The sequence below is a fragment of the Octodon degus genome, unplaced genomic scaffold (assembly GCF_000260255.1).
Source record: "Octodon degus isolate 3935 unplaced genomic scaffold, OctDeg1.0 scaffold00111, whole genome shotgun sequence".
NCBI lineage: Eukaryota > Metazoa > Chordata > Mammalia > Rodentia > Octodontidae > Octodon > Octodon degus.
The window spans coordinates 9644196-9662083 of NW_004524687.1; the positions used below are offsets into that span (position 1 = coordinate 9644196).

The following is a 17888-nucleotide window of genomic DNA, read 5'->3' on the forward strand; positions in this document are numbered from 1 at the left end:
TCCTTTTTCTCCTGTGTTTAATTGCTTGCCCTATTTAGTTGGTTGCTTCTGATCTCATTCGTGTGCTTCTGATCATTTTGGTCTCTCTCTAGAACATCTTTGAGTAGCCTGTGTAGGGCTGGTTTTGTCATCATGAAATTCTTTTTTTTTTTTTTTTATGAAATTCTTTAGTTCTTTGTCATGGAAGTATTTCACTCTTCCATCAAACTTGAAAGAGAGTTTTTCAGGGTATAGTACTCTGGGATGGAATTTATTTTCATCAAGGACTTGAAGTACTCTGCTCCATGCTCTTCTTGCCTTCATGGTTTGTGAAGAGAAGTCTGCTGTAATTCTAATAGGTTTTCATTTGAGTGTGGTCTGCTTTTCTCTAGCAGCTTTCTGTATATTATTCTTGTGCTGAATTCCTGGCATCTTAAGTATTATATGTCTTGATATGGTTTTAATTGGTTTGAGGTTACTTGGCATTATGTATGCTTCGGTTACCTGAATGTCAGATTGTTTCCTCATATTTGTGAAGTTTTCTGCCATTACTTCTGCCCATATTTTTTAAATGTCATTTGTATTGGCTCCTTCTTTCTCATTGATGCCTATTAATCTCACATGGTTCATCTTTCATCATCTTTCAGGTGATTTATTATTTTTTCCCTCATCCTAGTTGTTTTTAAGAGATCCTTTCTTACCTTTTCACTTGTTGCACCAGCATCTTCAAGATCTGTAACTCTGTCTTCACTTTCACTTAAATGGTTTTGTAAGCTTGTGATTAAGATTTTAAATTCCTCTATATCTCTACTCTGCTTCTTGCGATCTATTTCTTTCCTGTATTGCTCATTCAAGGTATCTGTCATTTTTCTAATGTCCTCTATTTTTTTTAATCTGTATCTTCTTTAGAAGCAGTTATAAATTCTTTTACTGCAGTGTTTTTTTCAGATTGGGTTTCCTCCCTATGTTTCTGTAGTTGATTCTTTACCTCAGATTCTATGAGTTCTGAGAATTCTTTTCTTATTTCAGAAAGTTCCACTCTGAGTTCATCTATAACTTTCTGTTGTTGCTTATTTACTATTGATGCTATTAATTCATACATTTGAGCTGAGCTAGTGTCCTCTGCACTTGTTCTGGATGGGAATTGGGTTTCCTCCATATGTTTCTGCATTTGATTCTTTACTGCAGATGCTATTAATTCAGGGATTTCTTTTTTATTTCCAATATGAGTTCCTCTATACCTTTCTGCAGCTGTTTCTTTATTACACATGCCATTGATTCATTGCTTTCAGGTGTATGATTCCCAATTTGTTCTGTGTTAGTGTCCTCTGCATTTGTTATGGGTGGGCTTGGTTTCTGAGATTGCATTTGCTCCTTCTCGTCATTTTTTTGTAGCACTGTCTACTGACCTTTGTTGTAGATCATTGGTGCAGTTATAACCTTAGCACCTACTGAAGTTCAGGTGCAGATCTACACATTTTGGATTTATCCAGCTGTGCCTGGCTTCTGTCTGGCTGCTGTGCTCAGCTCCTTTCTGCTGCTGCTCTTGGGGGTGAACCTGTTGTGCCCCTCTCGTAAGGTGTTCTGCCCCTGGACTAGCTGGTTGGTTCTGTCCCCTGCACACTCTGTAGGGATTGTAGCTGCAGGGTCTCACCCCAGGCCTGTATGCCTGGCCTGAGCTGAGTCCTGAGGGGAGAAGTTGGAGTAGGGCAGAGAGGCAGCTATCCCAAACACTCACTGGGCCTGTGCTAGGACTGGATCTGGGGGTTCCCGGAACACGACAGAAATTCCTACTTGGTGGCCGGCGTTGTGGGGGGTACTATGGAGTTTTTGGGAGCGTCCCAAGGGTGTCAAAGAGTTTCTCTCCTTCGCTATGCTTGTGTTGCGACCAGTATGTCCCTCAGGCACAGGGTAGCCGGAAACTCTCACACACACTCACTGGGCCTGGGCTAGGACTGGGTCCGGTGGTTCCTGAAAGGCGGCAGAAATTTTTACTGGGCAGGTGGGGTGGAGGAGGTGCTGCAGAGTGGTGGAGGGCATCCCAAGGTGGTGGAAGAGGGTCTCACCCACGCTGTGCCTGGCCTGGGACCAGTAGGTCCCGTGGGTGCATGGTAGCTGGAAGCTCTCCCACATACTCACCGGGCTTGAGCTAGGACTGGATCTCAAAATTGTACTTCTGAAATACAACAGTGATACCAAAAAACAAACATTAATTGCATTTTTTACATGCCAGGCATTTCATATATTACATTTATTAACTTTGAAAAATTAATTTTTAAGCCCTCAGAATAGCTTTGTGAGTTTACTATTATTCTTCTCATTTTACAGTTGTGAAATCTGAGCCATTGAGAGTTTAAACATTTTGCAGAGTGATATAACTAGAAATTGATACAGAGAATTAATTAGTTGGCTATTGCTCAATTCTAACTGTGCCATTTCTGATTAGAAAGAGATGATGAGGATTCTTGAAATGAGCTGACATAATTTGGGCCAGAAGCAAAGATGCTTTCTGTATTCATGCATCTGAGCAGCAGCGTTGGGGAGATGGATGATTTTGGGGGCTAGACTTTCCATACTTTTGAAATTTTGCTAGTGTTCTGTTATTGCTTTTTGAAGCCTGCAGATCTGACATCCTAGTTTAGAAACTAAGGATTTGGCCATGCAGTTTTCCTGTTCCTAGAAAGCAGGGAGTGTTCATCAAGGAGAATAGAGCATCGCAGTGCAGGCTCATCTGTCAGGTGGGAGGTGCAGGGCTGGGAGGTTCAGGCCCACTCTCTGGACTCCTCCTACTCAGCCGGCATCACCATTTATTCCCTGGCTGAGAAGAGGTGTGTCACGGAGTTTTCAGCAGTAAACAGAGTGTTCTTGCTCATCAATTAAGACAGCATGTGGAGATGCCCCTTGAAGGGCAGCTGGTACTTGGTGTAAACACTCAACTTGATTAAACTTTCTGCTTGTGCATGTACATCAAATAATAAGGACAGTGCAGCACCCCAAGGGAGATTGCGCAGGTGCAAGAGCTCAGCAGATGGCAAGTCTCCTTGCCTTCTTTCCTCTATTATCAAGCAGGCAGGTACTCCCTGAGGGAGGTCTCCCTGATCTCGTGATGCTGGATACCCAACAGTGTGCCCTTTTACCTTCCTCACACACCGCAGGTGTTGAAAATGACCCTCTGTGACATTCCCTGAGCAGCCTCAGGGACATCATGGTTAGTGATGCAAAGGCAGCCATCTCTCAGTGTGTTAGAGTGACCTTTGCGTATAGTTCAAGGAGAGGTGGCCATTGGGACAAGTTTGGTGTCTGTTTAAATAACCGCCTGTCAGTAACATGAGCTACTTAGGTCTTGGGCCTTGTTTTGTGTTGGAGCTGATTTTTCTCCTTGATAACTTCAGGCTTTTGAAAATAAGATCTTGAAAACCATTTGTTCCTTCTTATTGTAAAAGAAGAATCGCTTCTGTGTGTGATGGGCCCTGTATTGACTTGGCCCAGAATTCATCTTGGAGGAAGCTGTCCTGGGAGGAGAACTATGTACAGTGTTGTGTTAGGCTGGACTCTTTAGAGTCAGGGGTGTCAAATGCTCCACACCTTCAGCCATCTGTGTGGCCTTCCAAGAATCACTTAGGAATCAACCAGTGTTACCAGAACATCCCACTTAAGTACATGTTCTTTCCCTTGTCCTCTTGGTAACTGTATGACTCAAATATTACTCAGAAAGGATTAACCCTCTGTAATTTACACCCCTTGCCAGTGTTATTGTTGTCAAGCTGTTTATGTTCATCTTTTGAAGGTAGAGCACTGAGGAATACCAGTTCCAGTTGTGGCCTCAACTTGGGATGCCTATTAGTTATTACATAAATAATTTGATCAAATCTTCTCTTTTTCCTCCCTAGCACTGGCTTGAACCTAACAAGTCCATCTCCAAGCAAATGAAATGTAAGTGACAATCTGTGGTTTTACTTTTCCATTAAATGCCCAAAGATAGAATCTGTTTCCCAACATAGTTTCTTTTACCAGGGGAAAAAGAGATAGAGTTGAAGATACGTGGGTGTGTGGGGGCCACCTCTCCCAGCGAGAGGTGTGTGTGTTCTTGCTTCTTTTCTCTCCCTGCGGCTTCTTGCCCTCCACACCATCTTGTCCTCATATCTCATATTCAAACAGAAGCTGTGCCACTGAGCGGTTAAATATACTGCGAGCATTAGTTACTAGTGCCTGATTCTTTTTGACTGTGTAGGTTGCTAGTAAATGGTTCAGTGTCAGGCGCAGTCTTGCAGGAGCATAGAGAAGTAGGTGTGTTGGGAAACTAAAATCTTACCAGTAACTTTACAGTGCTTTATTATCCTTTTTCACTCTTCCAACTAACAGAAAGAAGTGAAGGCATTTTTCTGGATAATCATTTTAAAGCTCTGGCATTCAGAACAAAGCCTTGCTAGAATCCCTGGTTATTCACCAGGAATGTTGACAGGAGGAGCAGTCCTGTGTGACATGATGTTTTGACCTGCTCACCTCTAGCAACCTGCCTTTATTTATGGTTTGGGTAACTTCACAAATGCACCTCAGAATTCGTTGCCTGCCCCAGGTCCACTTGCTCCTCTATGTTAACTTTCTCTAGACTCTACATGTAATTGTAATTCAGTTCCTTGGTGCAGAACAGATTAGTATCAATCAGGTTACTTGTCATCATTCAAGGAGTTCTTTTCTTGCTCAAAAGTGAAATTACCACAGGTGCGGTTTTCAGGTGGGAGAGAACGAAGAAACTAAACCTGGATTGCAGACTTGCAAGCGACCATGCATCCCTTAATTTTCTTCTTCTATCCCTGCTTACCATTCCTTCAACTGCAGTCTTGCAGAATAGGCTGAGTGCAGGAGGGATACACTGAGATGAGAACAGGTGTAGCAGCTGGTGCAGGAAATGCAAGGGAGGCCAGGCTGCTGGGTGAGGCTGGGCCAGGCCTGGGATAAGATCCCCAGAGAGGAGGAAGGACTGAGAGCCCAGGAGCCTCCAGAGGAATGTGCAGGGAACTGAGGATGAACAGTGTTTGAGAAAAAGTCTGGTGTACCTGATAGCTAACTTTTGTCCCTTAACAATAGCTTGTACCTGAAGCTATTAATTTTGTTTATATATTTAACAATGTTTATGCAACTTTCCAATATTCTTGTTTATATTAAATGGTTTTTTGACTTTGGTTCTTAGGTGCTCTGTAGTGTTTTCCACATTTCATAAACATTTATGAAATATAAATTTATCATGAAAGGTATTTCAATACTTAGTAGAAGAAAAATTTAAAACTTGTATGAAATTTAAAATGTGTGAGATATTAGTTGCTTAAGACCTTTGCATTCACAATAACACAAGTTTTAACAACTAACTGAAAATGTTTTGCACAGTGATATTTGAGCACTGGCCACTGTGAGTCTAATGACAAATGAGATAAGAATCTGGAAAAAAATTGTGTGGAATTCAATTTCTCAGGGAGACACAGTGACTTGGTGAGTCCGGTAAGTGCAATCCTACCCATAGCTGGTCACTGCTGTCCTGCTGAGGAGACTAAACTGGAACAGCCATCCTTGGAGTGGACCGAGTAGTGGCCTGAGGAAAGAGCTGGAGCTCCCAGTCCAGGCTCCCGGGACTCTCTGTGTGCAGTGGCCACTCCCCTCCAGATCCTGGACAGAATCAAATTGAAAGGATCGTTGTATCAGTTACAGTCTTTCTTCACTCTACTTCACCTAAGAAATATACACACATGCACATACATAGTGCACACACTTGAATGGGAAAATAGAAGGCAACAAAAGGTCCCCAAGACCCCAGATCTCCTACAGCAAATCCAAGGAGTGCCATGGAGGGGAAAGCAAATGCCAAGTAGCAGACATGTGTGAAATGGTTGGAGGAGAGGTCAGGAAGCTTGGCAAGTTCCAGGAATGTGACCTAAAAGATGACAACACTAACATAAAAACTGACTGGCATAGATATGGGAGAAACAAATAAAAAATAATTTGAAGAGCTAATGGCTCAAAATATGAAAGACAAATTTACCAAAGAGACAGATGCCATGAAAAGGTATGAGACAAAAATAGTATACATAAAAATTGTGTAGATTTCATAAATTGCAAAATGGACAATGTGAAGACAGGCTTCTAAAACCAAAGACAAAGTGATAAATTATTATTATTTTTAAAAAATTTTTAATCAGATTTATTTATTTATTAATTTGGTGCAGGGTCTTGCTACGCAGCTTGGACTTCTAGTGACCCTGCTGTTTCGGCCCTGGGATTACAGGATGCAGCACCATGCCTGGGTTCAGTGGCCGGCACAGTGCACCTGGGGTCCCAGGGCTGGCATGACATGTGGTGCCAGGAATCGAACCTGGGTCCTTGAGCTGCCAGGCAGGTACTTAGACCACTGAGCTACTTCTCCAGCCCCCAAAGTGATAAATTACAACTTACTCAAAGAACCCTAAAAAATGATAAGAGAATAAGAAAAAAAACCTAATAGCTACTGGATGATACCAAGAGGACTGTTTTAAGGTTAATTGGAGTTAGAATACAGTACACAAAGCATAAAAATAATCTGTTTACAGAAATTGTAATACAAAAATTTCCAAGTATGAGGAAAGAGCACTGTATGTAGTCAAGCCAGGCTTAAGGAACATCATTTAGCTATGATGAAAAAGAAGTTTCCATGGCACATCAAAGTCAAAACCCCAGAGGGCAAGACAAATAGCTCAGGAGATTAAAGCACCTGTAAGCAGGTGCAGGGGCTGAGATTTTGATCCCCGGGCCTGCTGTGCTGGCCCTGCCCCCGGGGCATGCTGAGATGGCAATTGAGACTGGGTGTGGTGGCACACACCTGTAATCCCAGCTCTTGCGAGACAGTAAATAGGTGGATTACTACAAGTCTGATCTAGTAGTGAGACCCTGAAGACACTGTAGAGCCTTCCCTAAAAATACAAAAAACAAAACAAACAGAAAACCAAAGTCAAAAAAACCCCAGATGTGCAACAAAAAGGTGGAATCATGAAAGCTGTAAGAAAAAAAGCAAAAAGTCATCCATAAAGGTAAATCCAGCAAGATTACAGCAAAGTTCTCAACACAAACTCCAAAGGCTGGAGAGTTTGGGGGAAAGGGATTTAAACCATAAAAAGAGGTACCTTCCAACCCAGACTAATATATCCTATAAGACAGTCTTTCAAAATTGATGGAAAAATAAGGATATTCCAAAGCAAACAGTGCCTTAAGAGATACATGAACACCAAAACAGCACTCCAGTAAGTACTCAAGAATATCCTAGACCGGGGTGGTGAACATAGCCACATGCATGTCGTAGTGGGCCGTTTGTTACCATTGAAAGCTCTCAAAGGTTCACTATCACCGTGAGACAGAGACAGCAACAGCAAGTTCAGATGGAGTGAATGTGTCAGGCAAGCTCAGCAAGCAGTTGAACGAAAGAGGAAAAATAAAGGCTTCATCAGCGGAAAAGATTCAATGACACAAGCAAATCAGTGTCTTTCAGTATTAACTCACAAAGTAAATGGCCTCAGCTCTTCAGTTCAAATACACAGACTGGCAAGTGATAAAAAACATGATCCAGTAGTCCGTTACATTGTAGAAATTCATCTAATCTAAAAAGATATTCATAGCCTGAAAATGAAAGGGTGGAAAACAATTTTATGCACTAAGACCTTGAAAGTAAGCAAAGGTTTCAGTTTTACTCACAGATAAAATAAACTTCAAGCTAAAACTAATCATGGGAGACAAAAAATGTTGCTACATATTTGTTAATGGAATAAACCATCAAGAAGTGACAACACTTGTTCCTATATATGCTTTGAATATTGGAGCTTTTAATTTCACAAAATACTGCTGGGCATGAAAGATCAAATAAACACCATTATGGTCGGAGAGGGTGACTGCATTAACCCACTTTCACAAAGACACAGATCAATTAAATAAAAAACCAACAAAGAAATATCAGAGCTGAACCACACACCCTCAAACAAATGGACATAATAGGTATCTACAGGATGGTCTACCTACTACAACAGAATACACATATTTCTTAGCAGAACATAAATGTTCTCCAAAATGGATTGTATATAAGCCCATGAAATATACTTAAATACAAAAGAATCAAAATCTCCCATGTTTAGTATAAGATCGTTGTACATTGAAACTAGAAATCAATCACAGAAGAAACCATAGAAAATTTATAAACACCTGGAAACACAGTAACGCACTCCTCCACACTGAGTGGATCACAGCAGACGTCGAGCAAGAAATTACACAATTTCTGGAATTAAATGACAATGCCAGTACAACACACCAGAACCTATGGGGCACATTGAAAGCATTCCCCAAAGGGTAGTTTATTTCATTTTGATTTGTAAATTTTATTTTAAAGAGGAAAAAAATGGAAAAAAAAGAACAAAGGCAAAAACAAATCTACATAAAACAATAAAATGGTATAGTATTTCAAAACAAGAATAGGAAATTAACATATTGCATACTGTTAGCATCAAATTTGTTGCTCAGATTACCAGATATAGGCATGCAAGATTGGTCAAACAGCTGAACATTAACTCTTCCTTCAATAAACCTTTATTTTTTTCCTGACCTTATTTTTTAAAATTTAATTTAAAGAGATACATGTTAAAAAACAACAAGACGAAAGGTACTGAACAGTGATTGTTCTATTGCACATTGCCGTCTTCAATGTAGTTGCTCAGTTTACAGATATTACCATAAAAATTAGTCCAATTAAACATTTTAAGCATTAACTGCTACCTTCAAAACACTGATAGAAATTAGTGGTACAATGATCTTAGCTGTCCTGTGTATACACTTAGTTGATTTTTTTTACCCTTTCTCCAAAGGGTGGTTTATTGTAATCAGTGCTCACATTAGGAAAACAGAGCTGATAATCTAATGATGAACTTCAAGAAATTTTAAAAATAATAGTACTCTGAGCCCAGACCTAATTAAAGAACGTAAACCATAAGGTCAGAGCAGAAATTTTAAAAACTGAGACTTAAAAAAATACAAAGACTCAACAACTCAAAGAACTGGTTCTTTGAAAGAATAAACAAAATAGATAAGCCCTTAGCCAGACTTATCAAAACAAAAGGACTCAGATTAATGCAATTAGAAATGAAAAAGTAAAATTGCTGTGGATATCACTGAAATCTGTAGTATCATTAGTAACTATGAAGTATTGTATTCCAACAAATTGGAAAATCTGAGGCTGGAGAGATAGCGCAGTACAATAATGCCTACCTGGCAAGTGCAGGGTCCTGAGTTTAATCCCTGGTATTGCAAAAAACAAAACAAAACACCCCCCCAAAACCAAAACAAAAAACAAAAAAACAGAAACAAAAACACAAAACAAACAAACAAAACCAAATAGGAAAATTTTAAAGAAATGGACATATTCCTGGACATATGCAAATTACCAAAAGTGAGCTAAGAAGTAATAAAAATTCTAAACAATCCAGCAACAAGCAATGTAGTGAGGTACTAATGAGAAAACTACCATCTAAGAAAGGCCCAGGACCTCACAGTCACTGCTGAATTGCGCAAGACTTTAAAGGAGTCTGTAGCAATAGTATTTCTCAAACTCTTTAATGAAGTTAAAAGGGAAGCTACACTTCTAAACTTATTCCTGGAAGCCAGAATTAGTCTGATTCCCAAACCAGATGAAGACCTGACGAAAGCTTACAGGCCAATCTCCTTAATGAACATAGATTAAAAAATCTTCAGTAAGATATTGGGAAATAGAATGCAACAAAGTGCTAAAGGGTCATCAAAAGGGTCGTCCATTGTAACAAACTAAGTTCTATCCCAGGATGTAAGAATGATTCAACATATGCAAATCAACAAATGTAAGATACCACATGTACAGAATTGAGAACAAAAGATACACAATCATCTCAATAAATACAAAAAATTCTCTTGGCAAAATGCAATACTTTTTCATGATTAAAAAAAAAGTTGAAGAAAATAGGTATAGAAAGTCTATCTGATAAAGCCACTTGTTACAAACTGATGGGCAACATCATACATATTAAATAGAGAAAAGGGGGTCAGGGAGATAGCTCAGTGGCATAAGCACCCGCTTGGTAAGCATAAGTTCCTGAATTTGTTCCCTGGTACACCTCCCAAAATGGAAAGAAAGACAGACAGACAGACAGACAGACAGACAGACAGACAGACAGGCTGAGAACTTTCCTTCTAAAATTAGGAACAGGACAGGATGCCTACTCTCTCCACTCCTGATCAGTATAGCACTTGAAATATTCACCAGTACAATCAGGCAAGAGAAAGAAATAAGAGGGATGCACACACACACACACACACACACACACGAATTACAAAAGCAAAACTATCATTTTCAGATGACATGATCTTTTATAGAGAAGACACAAAATATTTGACCAAAGGCTTCTAGAATTAATAACCAAATTGAGCAATGTAGCAAGATATAAAACCAACACGTAAAAATCAGTAGTGTTCTATGTACCAATAATGAAAACACTGAGAAACAACTTAGGAAAGCAATATAATTCTCAGCAGTATCAAAAAATTAAATGCTTAGGAATTAATCTAAGGAAACAAAATACCTCTAGAACAAAACTATGGAAGTTTGAAAAAGGAAATTGAAGAAATAATAAAAAAAAATGGAAAGATATCCCTTGGTCCTGGAGAGCCATAACCAATATTGTCAAAGTGGACATGCTTCCAAAACTGATAGGTAGATTTAATGTAGTCCTTGTTAAAATATTAATAGCATTCCTCACAGAACAAGAGAAAACAATCCTAAAATACATATGGAACAAAATGAGGCCCAGAATACCAAAAACAATTCTGGGCAACAGGATAAAACACAATACTTGACCTCAAATTATACTTCAAAGCTACAGCAATGAAACAGCATGGTACAGGCATGAAAAAAGATATGATCAAATGAAAAGAAAAGAAGATGTAGAAGCAACCCCAGGTACATTCAGCCACCTGATCCTTCAGCCAAAAACCTCTGATGAGGGTAAGATACCTTCGTTAGCAAATGGCACTGGGAAAACTTTATTCATATACAGAAAGTTGAAACTAGATCTGTGTCTCTCACCATGATTCTCACCAGGAATCAAAATGGGCCAAAGATCTGTATATTAAAACAGAAACAGTTAACCTGCTGGAAGATAAAATAGGTACAACTCTTTGAAGTCATAGGTGGTGTGCAAGGACTTTCTGAATAGAACTTTAGTTGTGTAAAAAAAAAAAAAAAAAAAAAAGCAAGAGTCGACATATGGCACCATACCAAATTACAAAATTTCTTCACATCAAAAGAAACTACAAACAGAGTGATAGAGGACAACCTTCAGAATGGGAAATTTTTTTGTCAGCTATACCTTGAACAGAAGGTTAATACCTAAAATATACAAAGAAATCAGAAAATTGACTCCCCCCAAAATAAAAGACTACTACCCCCAAAAATAAAAAATACTCAGTCAAAAATAGGCAGCTAAAAGACATTTTTCAGAAGAAACACAAATGTCCAATAATTACATTTAAAAATGTTCAACGTGGCATTTCACTAGAAAAATGCAAATTAAAACAACACTGAGATTTAATCTCAACACTAAAAATAATTAGGCATTATTATGTAACCCTCCTACATTGGTAGAGGAAATGTAAACTACTACAACTTCTATGGAAATCAGTATGGTGATTCTTCAAAAAACTGAAGCTAGTAATTCCATTTGACCCAGTATTCTCCTACTAGATATCTTCCCGAAGGGTCAAAGACAGCATATTGCAGGGATATGTGCATACTCATGTATCTAGGTGTACAATTCATACTAGCTAAATGTTGGAGGCAGGCTATATGCCCATAACAAGTGAATGGATAAAGAGACTGTGGTTATTTATACATAATGAATTTACTTGATTATAAAGAAGAATAAAGTTGACCCATTAGTGGGGAAATGGATTCACCTTGAGAGCATAAAATTAAGTGAAATGAATTTGACCCACAAGCTTAAATACTGTATGGTTTCTCTCATATGAGAAACCTAAAGTATAAATAAAGAACAATTTAAAAGATAGATGGAGAGTGGGGAAGGGGACAGTAAAACAAATGTATCATGTTCATGTACCAACTATGCACAATGATTATAATCATTATGTGTCATAAACATGAACTAAAAACAAATGAAAATGGAGGAAGGAAATCTGAAGATGGAAGGAAGAAGGTAAAATAGAAGGGGAAGAATTAAAAGTATCAATGTATGCTATGTATAAGTACCTAGTCCCTAATCTGAGTATAGACTAATTTATGTACTGCAACTATGTACTGATAAAGTTTTTAAAAATTAAAAGATACCTTCCATGAAGAGAAAATTATGTAATTGTCTCAGATCACAAATCTACTTTGTTGTTGAGGATGATGTCATTTAGAATTTAAGAATTTCTGTGTTTTCATATATATATATATGTCGTGGACACAGCAACTTCAGAAAAAAACTTCAATCCAAGCTTTGCATTATCAACCCTGCAAAACTGAGTCCAGTCCCTGGGGCTCTTCCACAGATATGTCAGGAGGACACGGTTGCAAAGCCCCAGCTACAGTTACCCTGGGGTATGGGGTGCATTTTACAGTTCCCCATGGGCACGCAGCTGCTTAGAGAAACCATTCTTCACATTGCATCTCACTCACGGACAGTGGTGGACATTCAGATCTTCTCTGTCATGCCTCCTCTTTCACAGTGCTGGGGGATGGAACCGAGGCCTTTCCACATACAGAGCATATGCTGGACCCCAAGCATTTCCCCAGCACTGCCCTGAGCTTCTGAGGTGCTTCTGATGAGGGCTGATCCCAGAGGGGTGTTCCTAGTGTCAGCCATCCTGATGACCACGCCCTGAACAAAGGTGTTATTTCTTAGTAGGTTTAAAAATAATACCAAGAATGTGGTTCCCCAAACAGCTCAGAAAAGTTTAAGAGGAAGATCAAAAGTCTGTTTTCTCTTGCTATTGTTAAGTGCACTTAGAACACTTTTAAATTGGCACGTAAGTGTACATATTTGTGGGTTACTGTGTGATTGAGTTACAGAATACATATATTATGTGTAATGATCAAACCAGGATAGTGAGCAATATTTTTATAGGCTTTCAGATTTAAAAAAAACTGTATGTATATTTCTCATTTCACAATTATACTGTGACATTCATCACAGCAATGGAGTCAATCTCCTTATTTATATTGTTCTTCATTTTGGTATTTTTCTTAATAACCAATTTGAGAGAGTTTTAGTGTCTATAATTGAAGACTGACCTATTTAAAATGGTTTTATGGTGGCTAACTGTATCCATGTTCATAATTTTTATTTATCCAAGCTGTTTCTTATATTTTACTATTATGAATTGTACTATAGTAAACTTGCTTATATGCATTCTTACATCTTGTGAAAGCACAACTGTGTTACAAATTCCTACAAATGGACCTACAGGTACACACAATTTACATTTTCTTAGAGGTACCCATTGTCTCAAGGAGTTCGTAGCACCTTATTCCTACTCATGTTATGTTAGAATACATATTTCCCCATAATCTTGTTGAAAATATGTGATATATTTATTTTATGGTGACTTAAAATTTTTGACTAGAAATATTTAATTGAAAATCCAAGTATTTAGATGGTTAGTTAACTGGGTGTGAAGTTTTAAATTGGAATGTTTCTTAAATCAAAGTCTTATTCTCTGAATATAGGCAAGGTACTGTATTTTATACTTTAAATTAATGTGCAGTAAACTGACTTTAATTTCATGTAGGGTTCTGTGAACTTCAGTACATGTAGTTGCATGACCAGCGCTATGATCCAAACAGCAGCTTCATCGCCCCCGAGCTTCTCTTGTCTAGTTAACACCCTTCCCCACCCCGAGAAGTCACAATTATGTTCTATGTCAGTAGTTTTGACTTCAGAGGAAGCCATATGAATGGAGTCATACAGTGTGTAGTTTTAAGGCTGGCTTTTTCAGCTCAGCATAAGATTAAGTTGTTAACACTTATCGTTCCTGTCTACAACATAGAAAATAAATGAGAGTTAAAGCTGGGCTTTGAATCAAGAAAATCGTTGGACTCTTATCAAGACTGGGAAACAAAAAAAAAAAAAAAAAAGAAAAAATACAAGTTACCAATGTCAGAAATGAAACAGGGGTATCACTGTAGCCCCCATAGGACAATTACAGGGATGTAAATTTGACAGTTCAGAAGAAATAGACCAATTCCTCAAAAGTTATGAATTACCAAAGCTTACTCAGTATGAATATATGACTTGAGTGGGACTTGGATCTCTCCTCTCAGTACTAGGGATTGAACCTAGGGCTTTCATGCTGAGTCATACTGCAGTTCTTTATAGAAATTTTATTTTGAGATAGGGTCTTGCTAAGTTGCCAAGGTTGGCCTTAACCTTAGGGATTTTCCTGCTGCAGTCTCCTAAAGTGCTGGGATAATTGGCATGGGACACCGTGCCTGGCACATGAATAGTTTTATGACTGTTTAAGACTTCTTAAGCTTCCAGAAAGAGATCTCCAGCTCTTGTTACTGTTGACGCCAGAAATCTCTATCTTGTTCCACAAGCTAGAAGCTTTTCCTGGAGTTTTCTTGGCCAGAGCTGATGTCTACTTCCAGGGGTCCTCAGGTCCTGGTCAGGAAGTCACCACAAAATCCTCAAGTTCTTGTCTTCTTTTTCCATCTGCCCACTACTCTTGGCTTTTTGTCATCCTTTCCACCCCCCCCCACCCCCCGAACCGGGGATTGAACACAGGACCTTACGCTTGCCAGGGAAGCACTTACTCCATTGAGCCATCTCCCTGGCCCCTGTCATCCTTAAGTAGCTCCTTCCCATATTCTGTCTGGGGCTTATAGCTGCATTCCATAGAAGAGTCACAGTAGGCACAGTTAGCCTATTCTACCTGGAGCCTGAACCTTAAAGTCCAAAATGTTAATCATTCCTAGTGTAGTAGGTAAGGAGGATACAGGTAAGCTCCATAAGTCGTCTGGACAGTAGACTTAGCTTTTTCTTTTTCCTGTTTCACAGCATATGAATAGGTACAGATGTGAATTGAACTGTCGATTCCTTTTGTTTTTCGTGAGCGCTTGGATGACAGGTAGCCTGTACATGAAGTATTAACAGAGGAGTATATTTTGAATAAGGTTTTTGGAGTCCTTGCTTTTCATGTTGCTGTGAAAGACAGTAGTGACTCTCCCCACTTTTCGCCTGTAGATTTTAGCCTTGACCCTGTAACTGTGGAGTGGATGCATGTAGTGGCAAACTTTTAGAAGACAGACACTGGATGCTATGTAGGATCCGTGTTGCTGCACAGATGATATCGGCATGAAAAGGCTTTAAAAGTTACATGGTGTGATGCCGATGTACAGAAATGTGATATCATTTCCCAGTGACTGAATCCAGCTTGCTGGGGAGCACCTGTTTTCTATGAGGGCAAACATTTACATCTTGTCCCTTCAACTCAGAAGCAATTAATGTGGAATTCGATCTCATGTAGGAGAAGTATCATTCCTAATTTAAAAGTAGTCATTTTAAGGCATAATGTCTGCACTGGAGCAATCTTTCCACTGGAGAGAACCCTCCTCTGAGTCCTCCCCACGATGGCCTTGGAGGCAGGAGAGGTCTTGGTGCTGTGTGATCATGAGTTCGCCTTTTTCCTTGTGTGCAACCTGGTGTGTCTTAGTGATCTTCCCCTTAGGTTTTGGTTTCTTCCCCCACTAAATCCTCCTCAGCTGCTCTGGGGTTTCCTCCGTCTGTCCCCACTCTACACCTGCCAGCCAACCAGAGAATATTAGGTGCGCGCTTCCTTCTCAAGAGATCTAGGTAATACCTAAAATTTGGTTTATCCTAAGCTCTCCACCTGCCTTCTCCTCCCACTCCTTCCCCATAGCTAGTAGCAACTTTTCTCCTCAGATAGGCTAATAGCTTAAAAGAACAGCTTTCTTATACAATAACAATGGTAACCATTTCTCAAATGATGTTAAAAATGCTGTTATTTGCAATAGCAAGTAAAAACATAAATTTCTTACAAAGAAATATAATAAGAAATGCACAAGTTTATAGATGCAAGACTCTGGAATCTTACTGTGCAACTACTGTAGACTAGATTTTGTTTATTTATTTATTTTTAAATTAATTTTATTGAGAAAGAAATAGCAATGAGACAGTTTCAAAACAAGTTAGTAGGACAGTTACAATAATTAATGTATTGCATATTGTTGTCTTTGTAGTAGTTATTCATAGTACAAGATGCAGCCATGATAACTTGTCTAAACACTATTAGTGCAAATCTTTCTTCTCGTTGAATCAGGAGAAAGTAGCTATATATCTATCCTAACTATTTTGTATATATAGGTATATAGGTATATATATATATTTTTTTTTTCACTACAAAATGGTCCTTCATTTATATCCCCCTTTTTTGTTTAGTTTTGTCAGAGATGGGTATTCCATTGCCATTTAAATATTGTAGGTGCATGAATTCAGCAAAATAATCCAACATAGTCTGGTAGACTATAATAGTAGTGGGTTATCAGTAGGACTGGCAATGTCAGAAGTTGTTGACTTGAGCCTTTTACAGCTCAGAATATTAATATGGCTTTACTTTTTAATACCTTCGTTATTATACTTTTCTGCTGGATGGTTAAGACCAAGATAAAGCAAGACAAAAGAGTGTAATAAATGGCGATATCTCATGTTTCTGATTATTACAGTTAATAAAAGCAATTACTCACAAATTAATGTATAGTCAGTAATTTACAAATTAAATTTTCAGTGGCATTTAATAATGACTCTAAGCCTCATTTTCAAAAGAAAATGTTAATGCTAAAGGTATAAAAAGAACAGTTTTGTTAGATGGAAAATCAAGGCCAATGAACAGAGCAGTTGATACTTAGTAATAGATACATGTAATAATTGAGATAGACGTAGGGATTGTAAATTAATCAATGAAACAGAAAAAAATGCCCACATTGATCTGTTACTGTTGGAATATATATTTTATGATAAAAGTTGTATTTCATGTCAGAGATATAAAGGTTATTTGAGGCATATAAAGCCTCATATCTCTATATCAGAGATATAGAGGTTATTTGAGGCATATTTGCAAGTCATACTTTATTACCATATATAGGATTAATTCTTGCATCAAAAATCTCATTGTGGGGTAACACGGGGTTTCCTAAGGAAAGTATAAAACTCAGAAACAATGACACAAAATGCTGACAAATTTATGCAGAATTTAAACTTTTGACACAGAATATTTGGCTTCTCTGTGGCACAGGGTAGATTCTCAGTAATTTTTTGCTGAATGAATAACTATAAAACAAATGATAAGCAATTTAAAACACAAAATAATGGGAAGAATATTTGCCAAGCATATGACTTACTTTGGTGTGCAGACTATATAAAGTACAGTGCCACAAACCGAAAGATGGATGACTTGGTGGAAAAATGTGTGGCACACACGTAGACATAAGGCCGCAAGCAGATGTTCACCAACATTAATAATAAAGGAAATGTGAATTGAAGATAATTTTGCTTATTATGTTGAGAAAATTGTAACATTGATAATATCCAGTGCTGAGGATGAATGTACCACTTTCAGTGTATAAACTGATAAATCCACTTTTGAAGGAAATTTTGCAGTATCTTGTAAGACTGAAAATGCCGAGGCATCTTGATCTGGAAGGTCAGTCTCCATGAATATCTCTGAAGCAAAACACATTCCACGCACAGGTGTACATTGTGCAAGGGTGGTTATCACAGCGTTGCTTGCCACATTGAGCACTGGAAACAAAACCTGTCAGTTTTGGCAAGACTAAGTTAAAGTACCATCATCATTTAAAAAAT

The 17888-nt window shown here is 38.4% G+C and overlaps 1 protein-coding gene across 2 annotated transcripts in view; it reads left to right on the forward strand.

Annotated features, from left to right (window-relative positions):
* Window positions 1-17888, forward strand: part of Frmd3 (FERM domain containing 3) — a 282007-nt gene that overhangs the window by 150846 nt on the left and 113273 nt on the right. For both annotated transcript variants that reach the window (XM_004639402.2, XM_004639401.2), the window contains exon 3: window positions 3870-3912. In XM_004639402.2, the coding sequence (XP_004639459.1) occupies window positions 3870-3912 (43 nt within the window). The remainder of the gene's footprint in view (window positions 1-3869; window positions 3913-17888) is intronic.